The sequence below is a fragment of the Physella acuta genome, unplaced genomic scaffold (assembly GCF_028476545.2).
Source record: "Physella acuta isolate Inbredline_101_S28 unplaced genomic scaffold, ASM2847654v3 ptg000079l, whole genome shotgun sequence".
Classification (NCBI taxonomy): Eukaryota; Metazoa; Mollusca; class Gastropoda; family Physidae; genus Physella; species Physella acuta.
This window is the reverse complement of record NW_026731599.1, coordinates 3005055-3025639: the sequence shown is the minus strand read 5'-3', so window position 1 is coordinate 3025639 and position 20585 is coordinate 3005055. Positions and strand designations below refer to the sequence as shown.

General features: G+C 46.6%; 1 protein-coding gene across 3 annotated transcripts in view; it reads left to right on the top strand.

The window, feature by feature from the left end:
* The window catches only part of LOC131955973 (solute carrier family 12 member 3), a 72790-nt gene that overhangs the window by 31493 nt on the left and 20712 nt on the right, over positions 1–20585 (top strand). For all 3 annotated transcript variants that reach the window (XM_059320312.1, XM_059320319.1, XM_059320327.1), the window contains 6 exons: positions 5784–5923; positions 13233–13343; positions 17129–17240; positions 19139–19263; positions 19566–19812; positions 19990–20090. In XM_059320312.1, coding sequence (XP_059176295.1) covers positions 5784–5923; positions 13233–13343; positions 17129–17240; positions 19139–19263; positions 19566–19812; positions 19990–20090 — 836 coding nt within the window. The remainder of the gene's footprint in view (positions 1–5783; positions 5924–13232; positions 13344–17128; positions 17241–19138; positions 19264–19565; positions 19813–19989; positions 20091–20585) is intronic.

Here is a 20585-nt window from a genome sequence, read left to right as displayed (position 1 = left end):
GTTTCGATCTAGACAGACTGACTGACGAGGAAGTGAGTTAATAACAAGCTTTTGTGTAATAATGCACTAAAAAGGAGAAAATAAATTATACACTACTATTTAAACAACTATAAGTTTACATGTTTTTATTTACAATGAGTTACATGACTAAAAACTATTGCGCACCTATTGAACGTGATGACGTTTATTTGTTGACTTATGCAAAAGAATAAAAGTTTAATTCGTTATATAGACTTGATCTAAATACTTAAGAAATTATAATAAGACAATGCGTTGCAAGTAAAATCGCGGCATGTGCTGATATTTATTTTTTTTAATTTTAGAATCTATAGCGATGACGGACTGACACACTACCACCAGCATTATATATATACTAGCTGCATACCCGTGCTCTGCCACGGTAAATCTTTTTTAAATGTACCAACTTTGAACAGAACAGAACTAAACTAAACACAACACAAACACAAAAGAAAACACAACACTACCACAAAAGAAAAACACAAACACAATGCAAACACAAACGAAAACACAAATGCAACACACAAACACAAAAGAAAAACAATCGCAAATAAAAACACAAATGAAAACACCAACACAAACGCAAAAAAAAAAACAAAAACACAACACTCATAACATAAATTCAACTTAAATGCAAACATAAACGCATAGTGCTCACAGTTTAGTCCGTGGCGCCAAATCGTACCCTGTCCAAGCGCCGGCGGACGCGCCTGATTCAGTGAATGACTATAAAAACCCCAGCTTGTCCGCAAACGGAAAGTTAGATTAATAATTAGTAAACAGTACGTTCAGTGTATAAAATAAATAAAAGGCAGTATTTAAAATATCTGTGTTTTACCTACCATATTGAACTTTATCAATTCATGCATATTTTTTTCAGTACTTTAAATTTTAAAAACTTACAATGGAGTTTCATTACTAAAACCATTGCGTACCTAATGAACGTGATGACGAGTCTATAACAGTGCGGAATAGTTGATTAAAAATTATAATTAGTAAACAGGACGTTTAGTGAATAAAATAAATAACAGATAGCCTTTTATCAATCCATGCTAATTATAATATTCCAACAATAATGTCCTCTTACAATAATGTCCTCTGCAGATTTGCATTCACATTTTGCTAATTATATTATTCCAACAATAATTCCCTCTTGGAGATTTTGCATTCACATTTTTGCATTAGCGTGAGTTGAATTTATTTTTAAATTACCTTCCTTGGCAAAATTACAAAACAAATTAATTAATTAATTCGACTCGACTGTTATTAAAATGTATCCACTTTTTCTAGGAGTCAAAGCTAAAATTATATTTGACATTGATCCGTTTAATATGTTTTAGCAATTTGCGTCTATTTAATATTTGCCAACTATAAAATAAATTTAAGTCGTTATATTAAAAAACCCTACTCTAATATTTATAATAAGACACTGCGATGCAAGTAAAAAGCACGACATGTGATGTGTTTACTTTTATGGTTCCAAAATCAATAGCGATGACGGACTGACACAATACCAGTCCGCTTATATTATATATATATATATATATATATATATATATATATATATATATATATATATATATATATATATATATATATATATATATATATATATATATATACTAGCCGCATACCCATGCTCCGCCACGGTAAATCTTTCCGAGCGCCGGCGGACGCGTCTGACTCAGTGAATGACTATAAAACAGAGGTGTATATTTATAATACCACTACGATGCACTGAAAGTACTGCATGGTGCGATGTTAGATTTTAAAGCGTCATACAAAAAAATCAATATAAAAAAAAACTGTCCCGATACAGCATCTTAGCTGAAATTTGTTTTCGTAAAATAAAAAAAATGGTGCGATGTTTACTTTTATGGTTCCAAAAGCTATAGCGATGACAGAAGGAAGGAAGGACTGACACACGCTCAGCCCGCTTATATTATATATATATATATATATATATATATATATATATATATATATATATATATATATATATAATTATATAGGTGTGTATATATGTGCGTATATGTATATACATGTGTATATACATTTATGTATATTTGTGTATGCATATACATATATAGTCAAATAGATATATATGTGCGTATATATGTGTGTGTGTGGAGTATTCAGTGAGCAGAAGCTTTATTTGCTCTGACTGTTGATGGGTTCCCAGCTAATTACCATTGATAGGAAATGTGTCTGCTGCTGGCCTGGTGTGTCCTGACGTGGCTAAAAATAGATTGTTTTATTGACGGGGGTTAAAGGTGCTGGAGTCAATATGTCATCCCTGACTGCCATTACTGCTTGCCACCTCTTCACTTCTCCTATATGCAAGTCATAGTGTTGTATGAACGCTATACAAGTGAAATGTTGTATGAACGCTATACAAGTGAAATGTTGTATGAACGTCATACATGTGAAAGTGTTGTATAAATGCCATATTAGTGAAAATGTTGTGTGAATGCCATACTAGTGAAAATGTTGTGTGAATGCCATACTAGTGAAAATGTTGTGTGAATGCCATACTAGTGAAAATGTATGAATGTCATACAAGTGAAAATGTTGTATGAATGCTATACTAGAGAAAATATTGTATGAATGCTATACTAGAGAAAATATTGTATGAATGCCATACTAGTGTAAGTGTTGTATGAAGGACTTGCACTGGCTGCTTAAGATGTTTGCTCCCATCAACGCCTTCATTTACTTTTAGATTATGTAGCCAGTAGTAGTTTACTGGTGTCTTGTATTGATCTTTCACTCTGCTCTTGCTAACTCACCCTCATCTACAGCTCCCATTACATGACTTATGTGATCTACAGCTCTCATGACTAACCCCAGCTGTGATCTACAGCTCCCATTACATGACTAACCCCAGCTGTGATCTACAGCTCCCATTACATGACTAACCCCAGCTGTGATCTACAGCTCCCATTACATGACTAACCCCAGCTGTGATCTACAACTCCCATTACATGACTAACCCCAGCTGTGATCTACAGCTCTCATGACTAACCCCAGCTGTGATCTACAGCTCCCATTACATGACTAACCCCAGCTGTGATCTACAGCTCCCATTACATGACTAACCCCAGCTGTGATCTACAGCTCCCATTACTTGACTAACCCCAGCTGTGATCTACAGCTCCCATGACTAACCCCAGCTGTGATCTGCAGCTCCCATTACATGACTAACCCCAGCTGTGATCTACAGCTCCCATTACATGACTAACCCCAGCTGTGATCTACAGCTCCCATTACATGACTAACCCCAGCTGTGATCTACAGCTCCCATGACTAACCGCAGCTGTGATCTACAGCTCCCATTACATGACTAACCCCAGCTGTGATCTACAGCTCCCATTACATGACTAACCCCAGCTGTGATCTACAGCTCCCATTACATGACTAACCCCAGCTGTGATCTACAGCTCCCATTACATGACTAACCCCAGCCCTCATCTACAGCTCCCATTACATGACTAACCGCAGCTGTGATCTACAGCTCCCATTACATGACTAACCCCAGCTGTGATCTACAGCTCTCATGACTAACCGCAGCTGTGATCTGCAGCTCCCATTACATGACTAACCCCAGCTGTGATCTACAGCTCCCATTACATGACTAACCCCAGCTGTGATCTACAGCTCCCATTACATGACTAACCCCAGCTGTGATCTACAGCTCCCATTACATGACTAACCCCAGCTGTGATCTACAGCTCCCATGACTAACCGCAGCTGTGATCTACAGCTTCCATTACATGACTAACCCCAGCCCTCATCTACAGCTCCCATTACATGACTAACCCCAGCCCTCATCTACAGCTCCCATTACATGACGAACCCCAGCTGTGATCTACAGCTCCCATTACATGACTAACCCCAGCCCTCATCTACAGCTCCCATTACATGACTAACCCCAGCTGTGATCTACAGCTCCCATTACATGACTAATCCAGCACTAAAGCCCTTTTTTGTCTAGGAATTCATAGTTATATTACACAAAATAATGTATAATTTAATGAAAGATTGACTTGACATAAGGTTGACTAAATAAAGTTGACCCATGTTGACTAGACACTTTTTTACAAGTTTAAATACAAACAATGCTTTCAACAAAGAAGAAAAGAAAAAAATTCCTCCAAATGTGCATGACTTAAATGTCTGTGACAACTGACAGCTATAAGTCAGCATAAATTTGCACCTGACATTTGTTTCAAATGAATCCCCTGTTTGTTATAAGGTGTCAGACAATGTGTCCCAGCCTGCTCTAGCAGGTCATAAAACAAGTTTAGAATTTACAGGCCCTAGATATATTGTATATAATGTGTATGTACGTAATGTATATATATGTTGTGTGTATTTTAAATACTCTGTATAGTAGTAACAGTTATTGTGCCAGTATGGTGCACCTTGTTGCCAGTATGGTGCACCTTGTTGCCAGTATGGTGCACCTTGTTGCCTGTATGGTGCACCTTGTTGCCTGTATGGTGCACCTTGTTGCCTGTATGGTGCACCTTGTTGCCAGTATGGTGCACCATGTTGCCAGTATGGTGCACCTTGTTGCCTGTATGGTGCACCTTGTTGCCAGTATGGTGCACCTTGTTGCCAGTATGGTGCACCATGTTGCCAGTATGGTGCACCTTGTTGCCTGTATGGTGCACCTTGTTGCCAGTATGGTGCACCTTGTTGCCAGTATGGTGCACCTTGTTGCCAGTATGGTGCACCTTGTTGAGTGAGCCTGTGTCTAGGGACTCCAGCATGTTTGTTGAGACTGTAAGCTAGCTGGGACTATGACAGCACAAACCAATGTTTGTACAGGATGTCTTGTCTAGCCTTGATGGAGCCACTCCAGATAGACAAGTGACAAACACCTCAGGTCAACTGACAAACACCTCAGGTCAACTGACAAACACCTCAGGTCAGCTGACAAACACCTCAGGTCAACTGACAAACACCTCAGGTCAGCTGACAAACACCTCAGGTCAACTGACAAACACCTCAGGTCAACTGACAAACAAACACCTCAGGTCAACTGACAAACACCTCAGGTCAACTGACAAACACATCAAGATTTTTCCGATAGAGAAGTGAGAGGACAGAAATGAAGAAGAAAATTTTAAACAAAATAAAAAGATAAAATCAATTAAAAATCTGGTAGGGGGCATGATAATACTGAGAAATTAGGACGTTGTGGGGGGGGGGGGGAGAAATTGCACAGGTAAATAAGCTTGGTATCTTCAAATTTTCACCTGCATAGCATTCATACATTTTCACTTGTATGGCATTCATACATTTTCACTTGTATGGCATTCATACATTTTCACTTGTATGGCATTCATACATTTTCACTTGTATGGCATTTATACATTTTCACTTGTTTTATGGCATTCATACATTTTCACTTGTATGGCATTCATACATTTTCACTTGTATGGCATTCATACATTTTCACTTGTATTATGGCATTCATACATTTTCACTTGTATGGCATTCATACATTTTCACTGGTACAAATTTAAAACTTTAAAATGACACATTCTTAAACTCATACAAATACGTATGACCACTACATCTACTCATATATGGGCCATAGCTTGATGTCTGTTATGTATTTTAAAAATCAAGCTGTATAGTATAAGAAACGTAAAACGTAATAGTTGATTTATGTATGCACATAAATATGTCTTAAGTTTCTGACACACTTGAAATAGTTGAAAGAAACTTGTTCAAAAACCTTTGTTTTCCTACAGGTGGAGCCTACTACATGATATCCAGAAGCCTAGGGCCAGAGTTTGGTGGAGCCATTGGCATCATTTTTTCTGTGGCCAATGCTGTGGCTGTGGCCATGTATGTGGTCGGCTTTGCTGAGACAGTCCGTGACATACTGGTGGTAAATATGTCCCTCACTACTTCAGGGGGGGGGGGGTAAATATGTCCCTCACTACTTCAGGGGGGGGTAAATATGTCCCTCACTACTTCAGGGGGGGGGTAAATATGTCCCTCACTACTTCAGGGGGGGGTAAATATGTCCCTCACTACTTCAGGGGGGGGGGGGGTAAATATGTCCCTCACTACTTCAGGGGGGGGGGGGGGGGTAAATATGTCCCTCACTACTTCAGGGGGGAGGTAAATATGTCCCTCACTACTTCAGGGGGGGGGGGGTAAATATGTCCCTCACTACTTCAGGGGGGGGGGTAAATATGTCCCTCACTACTTCAGGGGGGGGGGGGGTAAATATGTCCCTCACTACTTCAGGGGGGGGGGGGGGTAAATATGTCCCTCACTACTTCAGGGGGGGGGGGGGTAAATATGTCCCTCACTACTTCAGGGGGGGGGGGGGGTAAATATGTCCCTCACTACTTCAGGGGGGGGGAGGTAAATATGTCCCTCACTACTTCAAGGGGGAGGTAAATATGTCCCTCACTACTTCAGGGGGGGGGGTAAATATGTCCCTCACTACTCCAGGGGGGGGAGGTAAATATGTCCCTCACTACTTCAGGGGGGGGAGGTAAATATGTCCCTCACTACTCCAGGGGGGGGTAAATATGTCCCTCACTACTTTCAGGGGGGGGGGTAAATATGTCCCTCACTACTTCAGGGGGGGGGTAAATATGTCCCTCACTACTCCAGGGGGGGGGAGGTAAATATGTCCCTCACTACTTCAGGGGAGGGGGGTAAATATGTCCCTCACTACTTCAGGGGGGGGGGGGGGGGGTAAATATGTCCCTCACTACTTCAGGGGGGGGGTAAATATGTCCCTCACTACTTCAGGGGGGGGGGGGGGGGGTAAATATGTCCCTCACTAATCCAGGGGGGGGGGGTAAATATGTCCCTCACTACTTCAGGGCGGGGGGGTAAATATGTCCCTCACTACTTCAGGGGGGGGTAAATATGTCCCTCACTACTTCAGGGGGGGGGGGGGGGGGGTAAATATGTCCCTCACTACTTCAGGGGGGGGTAAATATGTCCCTCACTACTTCAGGGGGGGGGGGGGGTAAATATGTCCCTCACTACTTCAGGGGGGGGGGGTAAAATATGTCCCTCACTACTTCAGGGGGGGTAAATATGTCCCTCACTACTTCAGGGGGGGGGGGGTAAATATGTCCCTCACTACTTCAGGGGGGGGGGTAAATATGTCCCTCACTACTTCAGGGGGGGGGAGGTAAATATGTCCCTCACTACTTCAGGGGGGAGGTAAATATGTCCCTCACTACTTCAGGGGGGGGGGGGGGTAAATATGTCCCTCACTACTCCAGGGGGGGGGAGGTAAATATGTCCCTCACTACTTCAGGGGGGGGGAGGTAAATATGTCCCTCACTACTCCAGGGGGGGGGGGGTAAATATGTCCCTCACTACTTCAGGGGGGGGGGTAAATATGTCCCTCACTACTTCAGGGGGGGGGGGTAAATATGTCCCTCACTACTCCAGGGGGGGGGGAGGTAAATATGTCCCTCACTACTTCAGGGGGGGGGGGGTAAATATGTCCCTCACTACTTCAGGGGGGGGGGGGTAAATATGTCCCTCACTACTTCAGGGGGGGGGGGGTAAATATGTCCCTCACTACTTCAGGGGGGGGGGGGGTAAATATGTCCCTCACTACTTCGGGGGGGGGGGGGGGGGGTAAATATGTCCCTCACTACTTCAGGGGGGGGTAAATATGTCCCTCACTACTTCAGGGGGGGGGTAAATATGTCCCTCACTACTTCAGGGGGGGGGGTAAATATGTCCCTCACTACTTCAGGGGGGGGGGGTAAATATGTCCCTCACTACTTCAGGGGGGAGGTAAATATGTCCCTCACTACTTCAGGGGGGGGTAAATATGTCCCTCACTACTTCAGGGGGGGGGGGGGGGGTAAATATGTCCCTCACTACTTCAGGGGGGGTAAATATGTCCCTCACTACTCCAGGGGGGGGGGGTAAATATGTCCCTCACTACTTCAGGGGGGGGGAGGTAAATATGTCCCTCACTACCTTCAGGGGGGGGGGGTAAATATGTCCCTCACTACTTCAGGGGGGGGGGTAAATATGTCCCTCACTACTTCAGGGGGGGGGAGGTAAATATGTCCCTCACTACTTCAGGGGGGGGGGGGGGAAATATGTCCCTCACTACTCCAGGGGGGGGGTAAATATGTCCCTCACTACTTCAGGGGGGGGGGGTAAATATGTCCCTCACTACTTCAGGGGGGGCAGGTAAATATGTCCCTCCCTACTCCAGGGGAGGTAAATATGTCCCTCACCACTTCAGGGGGGGGGGGAGGTAAATATGTCCCTCACTACTTCAGGGGGGGGGGTAAATATGTCCCTCACTACTTCAGGGCGGGGGGGGGGGGGGGTAAATATGTCCCTCACTACTTCAGGGGGGGGGGTAAATATGTCCCTCACTACTTCAGGGGGGGGGGGGTAAATATGTCCCTCACTACTTCAGGGGGGGGGATAAATATGTCCCTCACTACTCCAGGGGGGGGGGGGTAAATATGTCCCTCACTACTTCAGGGGGGGGGGGGGTAAATATGTCCCTCACTACTTCGGGGGGGAGGTAAATATGTCCCTCACTACTTCAGGGGGGGGGGTAAATATGTCCCTCACTACTTCAGGGCGGGGGGGGTAAATATGTCCCTCACTACTTCAGGGGGGGGGGGGTAAATATGTCCCTCACTACTTCAGGGGGGGGGTAAATATGTCCCTCACTACTTCGGGGGGGAGGTAAATATGTCCCTCACTACTTCAGGGGGGGGGATAAATATGTCCCTCACTACTCCAGGGGGGGGGGGATAAATATGTCCCTCACTACTTCAGGGGGGGAGGTAAATATGTCCCTCACTACTTCAGGGGGGGAGGTAAATATGTCCCTCACTACTTCAGGGGGGGGAGGTAAATATGTCCCTCACTACTTCAGGGGGGGGGGGTAAATATGTCCCTCACTACTTCAGGGGGGGGGGGTAAATATGTCCCTCACTACTTCAGGGGGGGGGGGGTAAATATGTCCCTCACTACTTCAGGGGGGGGGGTAAATATGTCCCTCACTACTTCAGGGGGGGAGGTAAATATGTCCCTCACTACTTCAGGGGGGGGTAAATATGTCCCTCACTACTCCAGGGGGGGGGTAAATATGTCCCTCACTACTTCAGGGGGGGGAGGTAAATATGTCCCTCACTACTTCAGGGGGGGGGGGGTAAATATGTCCCTCACTACTTAAGGGGGGGGGGGGGGGGTAAATATGTCCCTCACTACTTCAGGGGGGGGGGAGGTAAATATGTCCCTCACTACTTCAGGGGGGGGGGAATATGTCCCTCACTACTCCAGGGGGGGGGTAAATATGTCCCTCACTACTTCAGGGGGGGGGGGGTAAATATGTCCCTCACTACTTCAGGGGGGGCAGGTAAATATGTCCCTCCCTACTCCAGGGGAGGTAAATATGTCCCTCACCACTTCAGGGGGGGGGGGGTAAATATGTCCCTCACTACTTCAGGGGGGGGGAGGTAAATATGTCCCTCACCACTTCAGGGGGGGGTGGTAAATATGTCCCTCACTACTTCAGGGGGGGGGAAGTAAATATGTCCCTCACTACTTCAGGGGGGGGGGGAGGTAAATATGTCCCTCACTACTTCAGGGGTGGGGGGGGGTAAATATGTCCCTCACTACTTCAGGGCGGGGGGGTAAATATGTCCCTCACTACTTCAGGGGGGGGGGTAAATATGTCCCTCACTACTTCAGGGGGGGGGGGGGTAAATATGTCCCTCACTACTTTAGGGGGGGGTAAATATGTCCCTCACTACTTCAGGGGGGGGGGGGGTAAATATGTCCCTCACTACTTCAGGGGGTGGTAAATATGTCCCTCACTACTTCAGGGCGGGGGGGTAAATATGTCCCTCACTACTTCAGGGGGGGGGTAAATATGTCCCTCACTACTTCAGGGGGGGGGGTAAATATGTCCCTCACTACTTCAGGGGGGGGGTAAATATGTCCCTCACTACTTCAGGGGGGGGGGGGTAAATATGTCCCTCACTACTTCAGGGGGGGAGGTAAATATGTCCCTCACTACTTCAGGGGGGGGTAAATATGTCCCTCACTACTTCAGGGGGGGGGGGGGGTAAATATGTCCCTCACTACTTCAGGGGGGGTAAATATGTCCCTCACTACTCCAGGGGGGGGGGGGGGGGGTAAATATGTCCCTCACTACTTCAGGGGGGGGAGGTAAATATGTCCCTCACTACTTCAGGGGGGGGGGTAAATATGTCCCTCACTACTTCAGGGGGGGGGGTAAATATGTCCCTCACTACTTCAGGGGGGGGGGAGGTAAATATGTCCCTCACTACTTCAGGGGGGGGGGGGAAATATGTCCCTCACTACTCCAGGGGGGGGTAAATATGTCCCTCACTACTTCAGGGGGGGGGGGGTAAATATGTCCCTCACTACTTCAGGGGGGGCAGGTAAATATGTCCCTCCCTACTCCAGGGGAGGTAAATATGTCCCTCACCACTTCAGGGGGGGGGGGAGGTAAATATGTCCCTCACTACTTCAGGGGGGGGGGGGGGTAAATATGTCCCTCACTACTTCAGGGCGGGGGGGGGGGGGGTAAATATGTCCCTCACTACTTCAGGGGGGGGGGGTAAATATGTCCCTCACTACTTCAGGGGGGGGGGGGGTAAATATGTCCCTCACTACTTCAGGGGGGGGGATAAATATGTCCCTCACTACTCCAGGGGGGGGGGGGTAAATATGTCCCTCACTACTTCAGGGGGGGGGGGTAAATATGTCCCTCACTACTTCGGGGGGGAGGTAAATATGTCCCTCACTACTTCAGGGGGGGGGGGTAAATATGTCCCTCACTACTTCAGGGGTGGGGGGGGTAAATATGTCCCTCACTACTTCAGGGGTGGGGGGGGTAAATATGTCCCTCACTACTTCAGGGCGGGGGGGTAAATATGTCCCTCACTACTTCAGGGGGGGGGGGGGTAAATATGTCCCTCACTACTTCAGGGGGGGGTAAATATGTCCCTCACTACTTCGGGGGGGAGGTAAATATGTCCCTCACTACTTCAGGGGGGGGGATAAATATGTCCCTCACTACTCCAGGGGGGGGGATAAATATGTCCCTCACTACTTCAGGGGGGGAGGTAAATATGTCCCTCACTACTTCAGGGGGGGAGGTAAATATGACCCTCACTACTTCAGGGGGGGAGGTAAATATGTCCCTCACTACTTCAGGGGGGGGGGGGTAAATATGTCCCTCACTACTTCAGGGGGGGGGGTAAATATGTCCCTCACTACTTCAGGGGGGGGGGGGGTAAATATGTCCCTCACTACTTCAGGGGGGGGGGGGTAAATATGTCCCTCACTACTTCAGGGGGGGAGGTAAATATGTCCCTCACTACTTCAGGGGGGGGTAAATATGTCCCTCACTACTCCAGGGGGGGGGGTAAATATGTCCCTCACTACTTCAGGGGGGGGAGGTAAATATGTCCCTCACTACTTCAGGGGGGGGGGTAAATATGTCCCTCACTACTTAAGGGGGGGGGGGGGGTAAATATGTCCCTCACTACTTCAGGGGGGGGGGAGGTAAATATGTCCCTCACTACTTCAGGGGGGGGGGAATATGTCCCTCACTACTCCAGGGGGGGGGGTAAATATGTCCCTCACTACTTCAGGGGGGGGGGTAAATATGTCCCTCACTACTTCAGGGGGGGCAGGTAAATATGTCCCTCCCTACTCCAGGGGAGGTAAATATGTCCCTCACCACTTCAGGGGGGGGGGGTAAATATGTCCCTCACTACTTCAGGGGGGGGGAGGTAAATATGTCCCTCACCACTTCAGGGGGGGGGGGGTAAATATGTCCCTCACTACTTCAGGGGGGGGGAAGTAAATATGTCCCTCACTACTTCAGGGGGGGGGGGAGGTAAATATGTCCCTCACTACTTCAGGGGTGGGGGGGGTAAATATGTCCCTCACTACTTCAGGGCGGGGGGGTAAATATGTCCCTCACTACTTCAGGGGGGGGGGTAAATATGTCCCTCACTACTTCAGGGGGGGGGATAAATATGTCCCTCACTACTCCAGGGGGGGGGGGTAAATATGTCCCTCACTACTTCAGGGGGGGGGGGTAAATATGTCCCTCACTACTTCGGGGGGAGGTAAATATGTCCCTCACTACTTCAGGGGGGGGGGTAAATATGTCCCTCACTACTTCAGGGCGGGGGGGGTAAATATGTCCCTCACTACTTCAGGGGGGGGGGGGGGTAAATATGTCCCTCACTACTTCAGGGGGGGGGGGGTAAATATGTCCCTCACTACTTCGGGGGGGAGGTAAATATGTCCCTCATTACTTCAGGGGGGGGGGGGGATAAATATGTCCCTCACTACTCCAGGGGGGGGGGATAAATATGTCCCTCACTACTTCAGGGGGGGAGGTAAATATGTCCCTCACTACTTCAGGGGGGGAGGTAAATATGTCCCTCACTACTTCAGGGGGGGGAGGTAAATAGTTCCCTCAATACTTCAGGGGAGGTAAATAGTTCCCTCAATACTTCAGGGGAGGTAAATAGTTCCCTCAATACTTCAGGAGAGGTAGTTCCCTCAATACTTCAGGGGAGGTAAATAGTTCCCTCAATACTTCAGGAGAGGTAAATAGTTCCCTCAATACTTCAGGGGAGGTAAATAGTTCCCTCAATACTCCAGGGGAGGTAAATAGTTCCCTCAATACTCCAGGGGGGGGGGGGGTAAATATGTCCCTCACTACTCCAGGGGGGGGAGGTAAATATGTCCCTCACTACTTCAGGGGGGGGGGGATAAATATGTCCCTCACTACTCCAGGGGAGGTAAATAGTTCCCCGACACTCCAGCTTAAAACATCTCACTAAAGTGGTAAACATATAGTTCTAGGTGGGATGTATGTCTCTTAAAACATTTAGAAGAGTTGCTTATAAGTTGTGCATACATTTTTACTAGCTTTCTCGTGAATGACAATGGGTGGATTGGTTTTTTCACCAAGGAAATTCTTTCTTACAGAAATATGATTGTGTTATAACAGATGAAATGAATGACATTCTTTCTTACAGAAATATGATTGTGTTGTAACAGATGAAATGAATGTTTCTTACAAAAATATGATTGTATTATAACAGATGAAATTAATGACATTCTTTCTTACAGAAATATGATTGTGTTATAACAGATGAAATTAATGACATTCTTTCTTACAGAAATATGATTGTGTTATAACAGATGAAATGAATGACATTCGCATCATTGGCAGCATCACAATCACAATTCTCTTGGCCATAGCACTAGTTGGCATGAATTGGGAAGCACGGGTAGGTCATTTTACTTGCCGGTTGAATTGGTGCACCTAGACTACCTATGGGCTGACTTGGTGCACTACAGTTACCTATGGGCTGACTTGGTGCACTACAGTTACCTATGGGCTGACTTGGTGCACTACAGTTACCTATGGGCTGACTTGGTGCACTACAGTAAAATATGGGCTGACTTGGTGCACTACAGTTACCTATGGGCTGACTTGGTGCACTACAGTTACCTATGGGCTGACTTGGTGCACTACAGTTACCTATGGGCTGACTTGGTGCACTACAGTAAACTATGGGCTGACTTGGTGCACTACAGTTACCTATGGGCTGACTTGGTGCACTACAGTAAACTATGGGCTGACTTGGTGCACTATGTATGCTGGTGTCTGGAACAAATCTTGGCTTGCTGTCAATTTTTTGTTCCTGATTGTCTTGCCACCTGAGATATGGCAGCTGTTTACTAGACTTAATTAACACATTGTCAGCACAAAAAATAGCCTCAATTATTTTGAAATCTCTCAAATAAATTACACCCCATTATTATTTCACACTAAGGAACTGGGTCATCATGACCAGCTGTTTGCCTAGATCATCTTGACCTGCTAGAGGTCTGTTAATTGTAGCTAAGGTAATAAACTAATTCTATAAGGGTAGGTCTTATGTTAGACCAACCCCATCCCTGTGGTCTCATGTTAGACCAACTCCATCCCTGTGGTCTTATGTTAGACCAACCCCATCCCTGTGGTGTTAGACCAACCCCATCCCTGTGGTCTCATGTTAGACCAACCCCATCCCTGTGGTCTCAGACCAACCCCATCCCTGTGGTCTCAGACCAACCCCATCCCTGTGATCTCATGTTAGACCAACCCCATCCCTGTGGTCTCAGACCAACCCCATCCCTGTGGTGTTAGACCAACCCCATCCCTGTGGTCTCATGTTAGACCAACCCCATCCCTGTGGTCTCATGTTAGACCAACCCCATCCCTGTGGTGTTAGACCAACCCCATCCCTGTGGTCTCATGTTAGACCAACCCCATCCCTGTGGTCTCATGTTAGACCAACTCCATCCCTGTGGTGTTAGACCAACCCCATCCCTGTGGTCTCATGTTAGACCAACCCCATCCCTGTGGTGTTAGACCAACCCCATCCCTGTGGTCTCATGTTAGACCAACCCCATCCCTGTGGTCTCATGTTAGACCAACCCCATCCCTGTGGTCTCAGACCAACCCCATCCCTGTGATCTCATGTTAGACCAACCCCATCCCTGTGGTCTCAGACCAACCCCATCCCTGTGGTGTTAGACCAACCCCATCCCTGTGGTGTTAGACCAACCCCATCCCTGTGGTCTCATGTTAGACCAACCCCATCCCTGTGGTGTTAGACCAACCCCATCCCTGTGGTCTCATGTTAGACCAACCCCATCCCTGTGGTCTCATGTTAGACCAACCCCATCCCTGTGGTGTTAGACCAACCCCATCCCTGTGGTCTCATGTTAGACCAACCCCATCCCTGTGGTCTCATGTTAGACCAACCCCATCCCTGTGGTCTCATGTTAGACCAACCCCATCCCTGTGGTCTCATGTTAGACCAACCCCATCCCTGTGGTGTTAGACCAACCCCATCCCTGTGGTGTTAGACCAACCCCATCCCTGTGGTCTCATGTTAGACCAACCCCATCCCTGTGGTCTCATGTTAGACCAACCCCATCCCTGTGGTCTCAGACCAACCCCATCCCTGTGGTCTCATGTTAGACCAACCCCATCCCTGTGGTCTCAGACCAACCCCATCCCTGTGGTCTCATGTTAGACCAACCCCATCCCTGTGGTCTCAACCAACCCCATCCCTGTGGTCTCATGTTAGACCAACCCCATTCATGTTAGACCAACCCCATTCCTGTGGTCTCATGTTAGACCAACCCCATCCCTGTGGTCTCATGTTAGACCAACCCCATCCCTGTGGTCTCATGTTAGACCAACCCCATCCCTGTGGTCTCATGTTAGACCAACCCCATCCCTGTGGTCTCATGTTAGACCAACCCCATTCATGTTAGACCAACCCCATCCCTGTGGTCTCATGTTAGACCAACCCCATCCCTGTGGTCTTATGTTAGACCAACCCCATCCCTGTGGTCTCATGTTAGACCAACCCCATCCCTGTGGTCTCATGTTAGACCAACCCCATCCCTGTGGTGTTAGACCAACCCCATCCCTGTGGTGTTAGACCAACCCCATCCCTGTGGTCTCATGTTAGACCAACCCCATCCCTGTGGTGTTAGACCAATCCCATCCCTGTGGTCTCATGTTAGACCAACCCCATTCCTGTGGTGTTAGACCAACCCCATCCCTGTGGTCTCATGTTAGACCAACCCCATCCCTGTGGTGTTAGACCAACCCCATCCCTGTGGTCTCATGTTAGACCAACCCCATCCCTGTGGTCTCAGACCAACCCCATCCCTGTGGTCTCATGTTAGACCAACCCCATCCCTGTGGTGTTAGACCAACCCCATCCCTGTGGTGTTAGACCAACCCCATCCCTGTGGTGTTAGACCAACCCCATCCCTGTGGTGTTAGACCAACCCCATCCCTGTGGTGTTAGACCAACCCCATCCCTGTGGTCTCATGTTAGACCAACCCCATCCCTGTGGTCTCATGTTAGACCAACCCCATCCCTGTGGTCTCATGTTAGACCAACCCCATCCCTGTGGTCTCATGTTAGACCAACTCCATCCCTGTGGTCTTATGTTAGACCAACCCCATCCCTGTGGTGTTAGACCAACCCCATCCCTGTGGTCTCATGTTAGACCAACCCCATCCCTGTGGTCTCAGACCAACCCCATCCCTGTGGTCTCATGTTAGACCAACCCCATCCCTGTGGTCTCATGTTAGACCAACCCCATCCCTGTGATCTCAGACCAACCCCATCCCTGTGATCTCAGACCAACCCCATCCCTGTGGTCTCATGTTAGACCAACCCCATCCCTGTGGTCTCATGTTAGACCAACCCCATCCCTGTGATCTCAGACCAACCCCATCCCTGTGATCTCAGACCAACCCCATCCCTGTGGTCTCATGTTAGACCAACCCCATCCCTGTGGTGTTAGACCAATCCCATCCCTGTGGTCTCATGTTAGACCAACCCCATTCCTGTGGTGTTAGACCAACCCCATCCCTGTGGTCTCATGTTAGACCAACCCCATCCCTGTGGTGTTAGACCAACCCCATCCCTGTGGTCTCATGTTAGACCAACCCCATCCCTGTGGTCTCAGACCAACCCCATCCCTGTGGTCTCATGTTAGACCAACCCCATCCCTGTGGTGTTAGACCAACCCCATCCCTGTGGTGTTAGACCAACCCCATCCCTGTGGTGTTAGACCAACCCCATCCCTGTGGTGTTAGACCAACCCCATCCCTGTGGTGTTAGACCAACCCCATCCCTGTGGTGTTAGACCAACCCCATCCCTGTGGTGTTAGACCAACCCCATCCCTGTGGTGTTAGACCAACCCCATCCCTGTGGTCTCATGTTAGACCAACCCCATCCCTGTGGTCTCATGTTAGACCAACCCCATCCCTGTGGTCTCATGTTAGACCAACCCCATCCCTGTGATCTCAGACCAACCCCATCCCTGTGGTCTCATGTTAGACCAACCCCATCCCTGTGGTCTCATGTTAGACCAACCCCATCCCTGTGGTCTCATGTTAGACCAACCCCATCCCTGTGGTCTCATGTTAGACCAACCCCATCCCTGTGGTGTTAGACCAACCCCAGCCATGACATTGTTTGTGTGTTCTAGGCCCAAGTCATCCTGCTGGTGATCCTAACTCTGGCTATTCTCAACTTTTTTGTGGGACTTTGTATTCCACCAAGTGATGAGCAAATGTCTAAGGGATTTATTGGGATCAGAGGTAAAGATTTTATCAACAGTTTCATTTCATAGGATTAAAAGTTCTTACCACCAATGTATTCTCTGTCTCCAGAAGTTTTTACCACCAATGTATTCTCTGTCTCCAGAAGTTTTTACCACCAATGTATTCTCTGTCTCCAGAAGTTTTTACCACCAATGTATTCTCTGTCTCCAGAAGTTTTTACCACCAATGTATTCTCTGTCTCCAGAAATTTTTACCACCAATGTATTCTCTGTCTCCAGAAGTTTTTACAACCAATGTATTCTCTCTCTCCAGAAGTTTTTACCACCAATGTATTCTCTGTCTCCAGAAGTTTTTACCACCACTGTATTCTCTGTCTCCAGAAGTTTTTACCACCAATGTATTCTCTGTCTCCAGAAGTTTTTACCACCAATGTATTCTCTGTCTCCAGAAGTTTTTACCACCAATGTATTCTCTGTCTCCAGAAGTTTTTACCACCAATGTATTCTCTGTCTCCAGAAGTTTTTACCACCAATGTATTCTCTGTCTCCAGAAATTTTTACCACCAATGTATTCTCTGTCTCCAGAAGTTTTTACAACCAATGTATTCTCTCTCTCCAGAAGTTTTTACCACCAATGTATTCTCTGTCTCCAGAAGTTTTTACCACCACTGTATTCTCTGTCTCCAGAAGTTTTTACCACCAATGTATTCTCTGTCTCCAGAAGTTTTTACCACCAATGTATTCTCTGTCTCCAGAAGTTTTTACCACCAATGTATTCTCTGTCTCCAGAAGTTTTTACCACCAATGTATTCTCTGTCTCCAGAAGTTTTTACCACCAATGTATTCTCTGTCTCCAGAAGTTTTTACCACCAATGTATTCTCTGTCTCCAGAAGTTTTTACCACCAATGTATTCTCTGTCTCCAGAAGTTTTTACCACCAATGTATTCTCTGTCTCCAGAAGTTTTTACCACCAATGTATTCTCTGTCTCCAGAAGTTTTTACCACCAATGTATTCTCTGTCTCCAGAAGTTTTTACCACCAATGTATTCTCTGTCTCCAGAAGTTTTTACCACCAATGTATTCTCTGTCTCCAGAAGTTTTTACCACCAATGTATTCTCTGTCTCCAGAAGTTTTTACCACCAATGTATTCTCTGTCTCCAGAAGTTTTTACCACCAATGTATTCTCTGTAAAGTTTTTACCACCAATGTATTCTCTGTCTCCAGAAGTTTTTACCACCAATGTATTCTCTGTCTCCAGAAGTTTTTACCACCAATGTATTCTCTGTCTCCAGAAGTTTTTACCACCAATGTATTCTCTGTCTCCAGAAGTTTTTACCACCAATGTATTCTCTGTCTCCAGAAGTTTTTACCACCAATGTATTCTCTGTCTCCAGAAGTTTTTACCACCAATGTATTCTCTGTCTCCAGAAGTTTTTACCACCAATGTATTCTCTGTCTCCAGAAGTTTTTACCACCAATGTATTCTCTGTCTCCAGAAGTTTTTACCACCAATGTATTCTCTGTCTCCAGAAGTTTTTACCACCAATGTATTCTCTGTCTCCAGAAGTTTTTACCACCAATGTATTCTCTGTCTCCAGAAGTTTTTACCACCAATGTATTCTCTGTCTCCAGAAGTTTTTACCACCACTGTATTCTCTGTCTCCAGAAGTTTTTACCACCAATGTATTCTCTGTCTCCAGAAGTTTTTACCACCAATGTATTCTCTGTCTCCAGAAGTTTTTACCACCAATGTATTCTCTGTCTCCAGAAGTTTTTACCACCAATGTATTCTCTGTCTCCAGAAGTTTTTACCACCAATGTATTCTCTGTCTCCAGAAGTTTTTACCACCAATGTATTCTCTGTCTCCAGAAGTTTTTACCACCAATGTATTCTCTGTAAAGTTTTTACCACCAATGTATTCTCTGTCTCCAGAAGTTTTTACCACCAATGTATTCTCTGACTATGAGGAGAAGGAAACATTTTTTAGTGTTTTCTCCGTGTTCTTCCCCGCTGCGACTGGAATTCTTGCGGGCGCCAATATTTCTGGTGACCTGAGGGTAAGTTTGACATCACATTGTCAATGGTAGCTTGGCTTCATTGATTGATTTATTGAATTTTCACTTTCATACTTATTTACTGAGTTAAGGGTGTGAATTTAGGTTGACTTGACCTTCATAAGCTAACACATGACTTTGAATGACCATGTTCAACTAACACATGACTTTGAATGACCATGTTCAACTAACACATGACTTTGAATGACCATGTTCAACTAACACATGACTTTGAATGACCATGTTCAACTAACACATGACTTTGAATGACCATGTTCAACTAACACATGACTTTGAATGAGCAGGATGCATCCAAGTCCATCCCTAAGGGCACATTCCTGGCCATCTTTATCACCACGGCCGTCTATCTGCTGATAGCTTGGTTCTCAGGCGCCAGTGTTCTGAGGCAGGCCAATGGAATCATTCTAGCATCAGCTGCTACTTTAAATGTTTCGGATCTGCTGGGGAACTCTTCCACGCCTGGCCCGCTTGGCGCTGGAGGCTCAGTTATCAACACATCGTACAGTCTGGCAAATAGTCTCACTAACAAGGGTAAGTCTCACCTAACTGTCCACATCGTACAGTCTGGCAAATAGTCTCACTAACAAGGGTAGTCTCACCTAACTATCCATATCTTACAGTCTGGCAAATAGTCTCACTAACAAATAGTCTCACTAACAAATAGTCTCACTAAGAACTAGTCTGACATCTGTTCCCCCACCTCCACAGCTGTGTTTACACTGGGTCAGTACAGCTACAGTAAAGACTTTGTCAGCAACTGCTCGCTGGTTCCTGAGGGATGCAAGTATGGGCTCCTACATTCCTATCAGGTGAGAAACTCAGGTGTTGTATACATAGGTGGGAATGTCAGGTGTTGTATACATAGCAGGTGGGAATGTCAGATGTTGTATACATAGCAGGTGGGTAGTCAGGTGTTGTATACATAGCAGGTGGGTAGTCAGGTGTTGTATACATAGCAGGTGGGAATGTCAGGTGTTGTATACATAGGTGTGAATGTCAGGTGTTGTATACATAGCAGGTGGGAATGTCAGGTGTTGTAAACATAGCAGGTGGGAATGTCAGGTGTTGTAAACATAGCAGGTGGGAATGTCAGGTGTTGTAAACAGGTGAGAATGTCAGGTGTTGTATACATAGCAGGTGGGAATGTCAGGTGTTGTATACATAGCAGGTGGGGATGTCAGGTGTTGTATACATAGCAGGTGGGAATGTCAGGTGTTGTAAACATAGCAGGTGGGAATGTCAGGTGTTGTAAACATAGCAGGTGAGAATGTCAGGTGTTGTAAACAGGTGAGAATGTCAGGTGT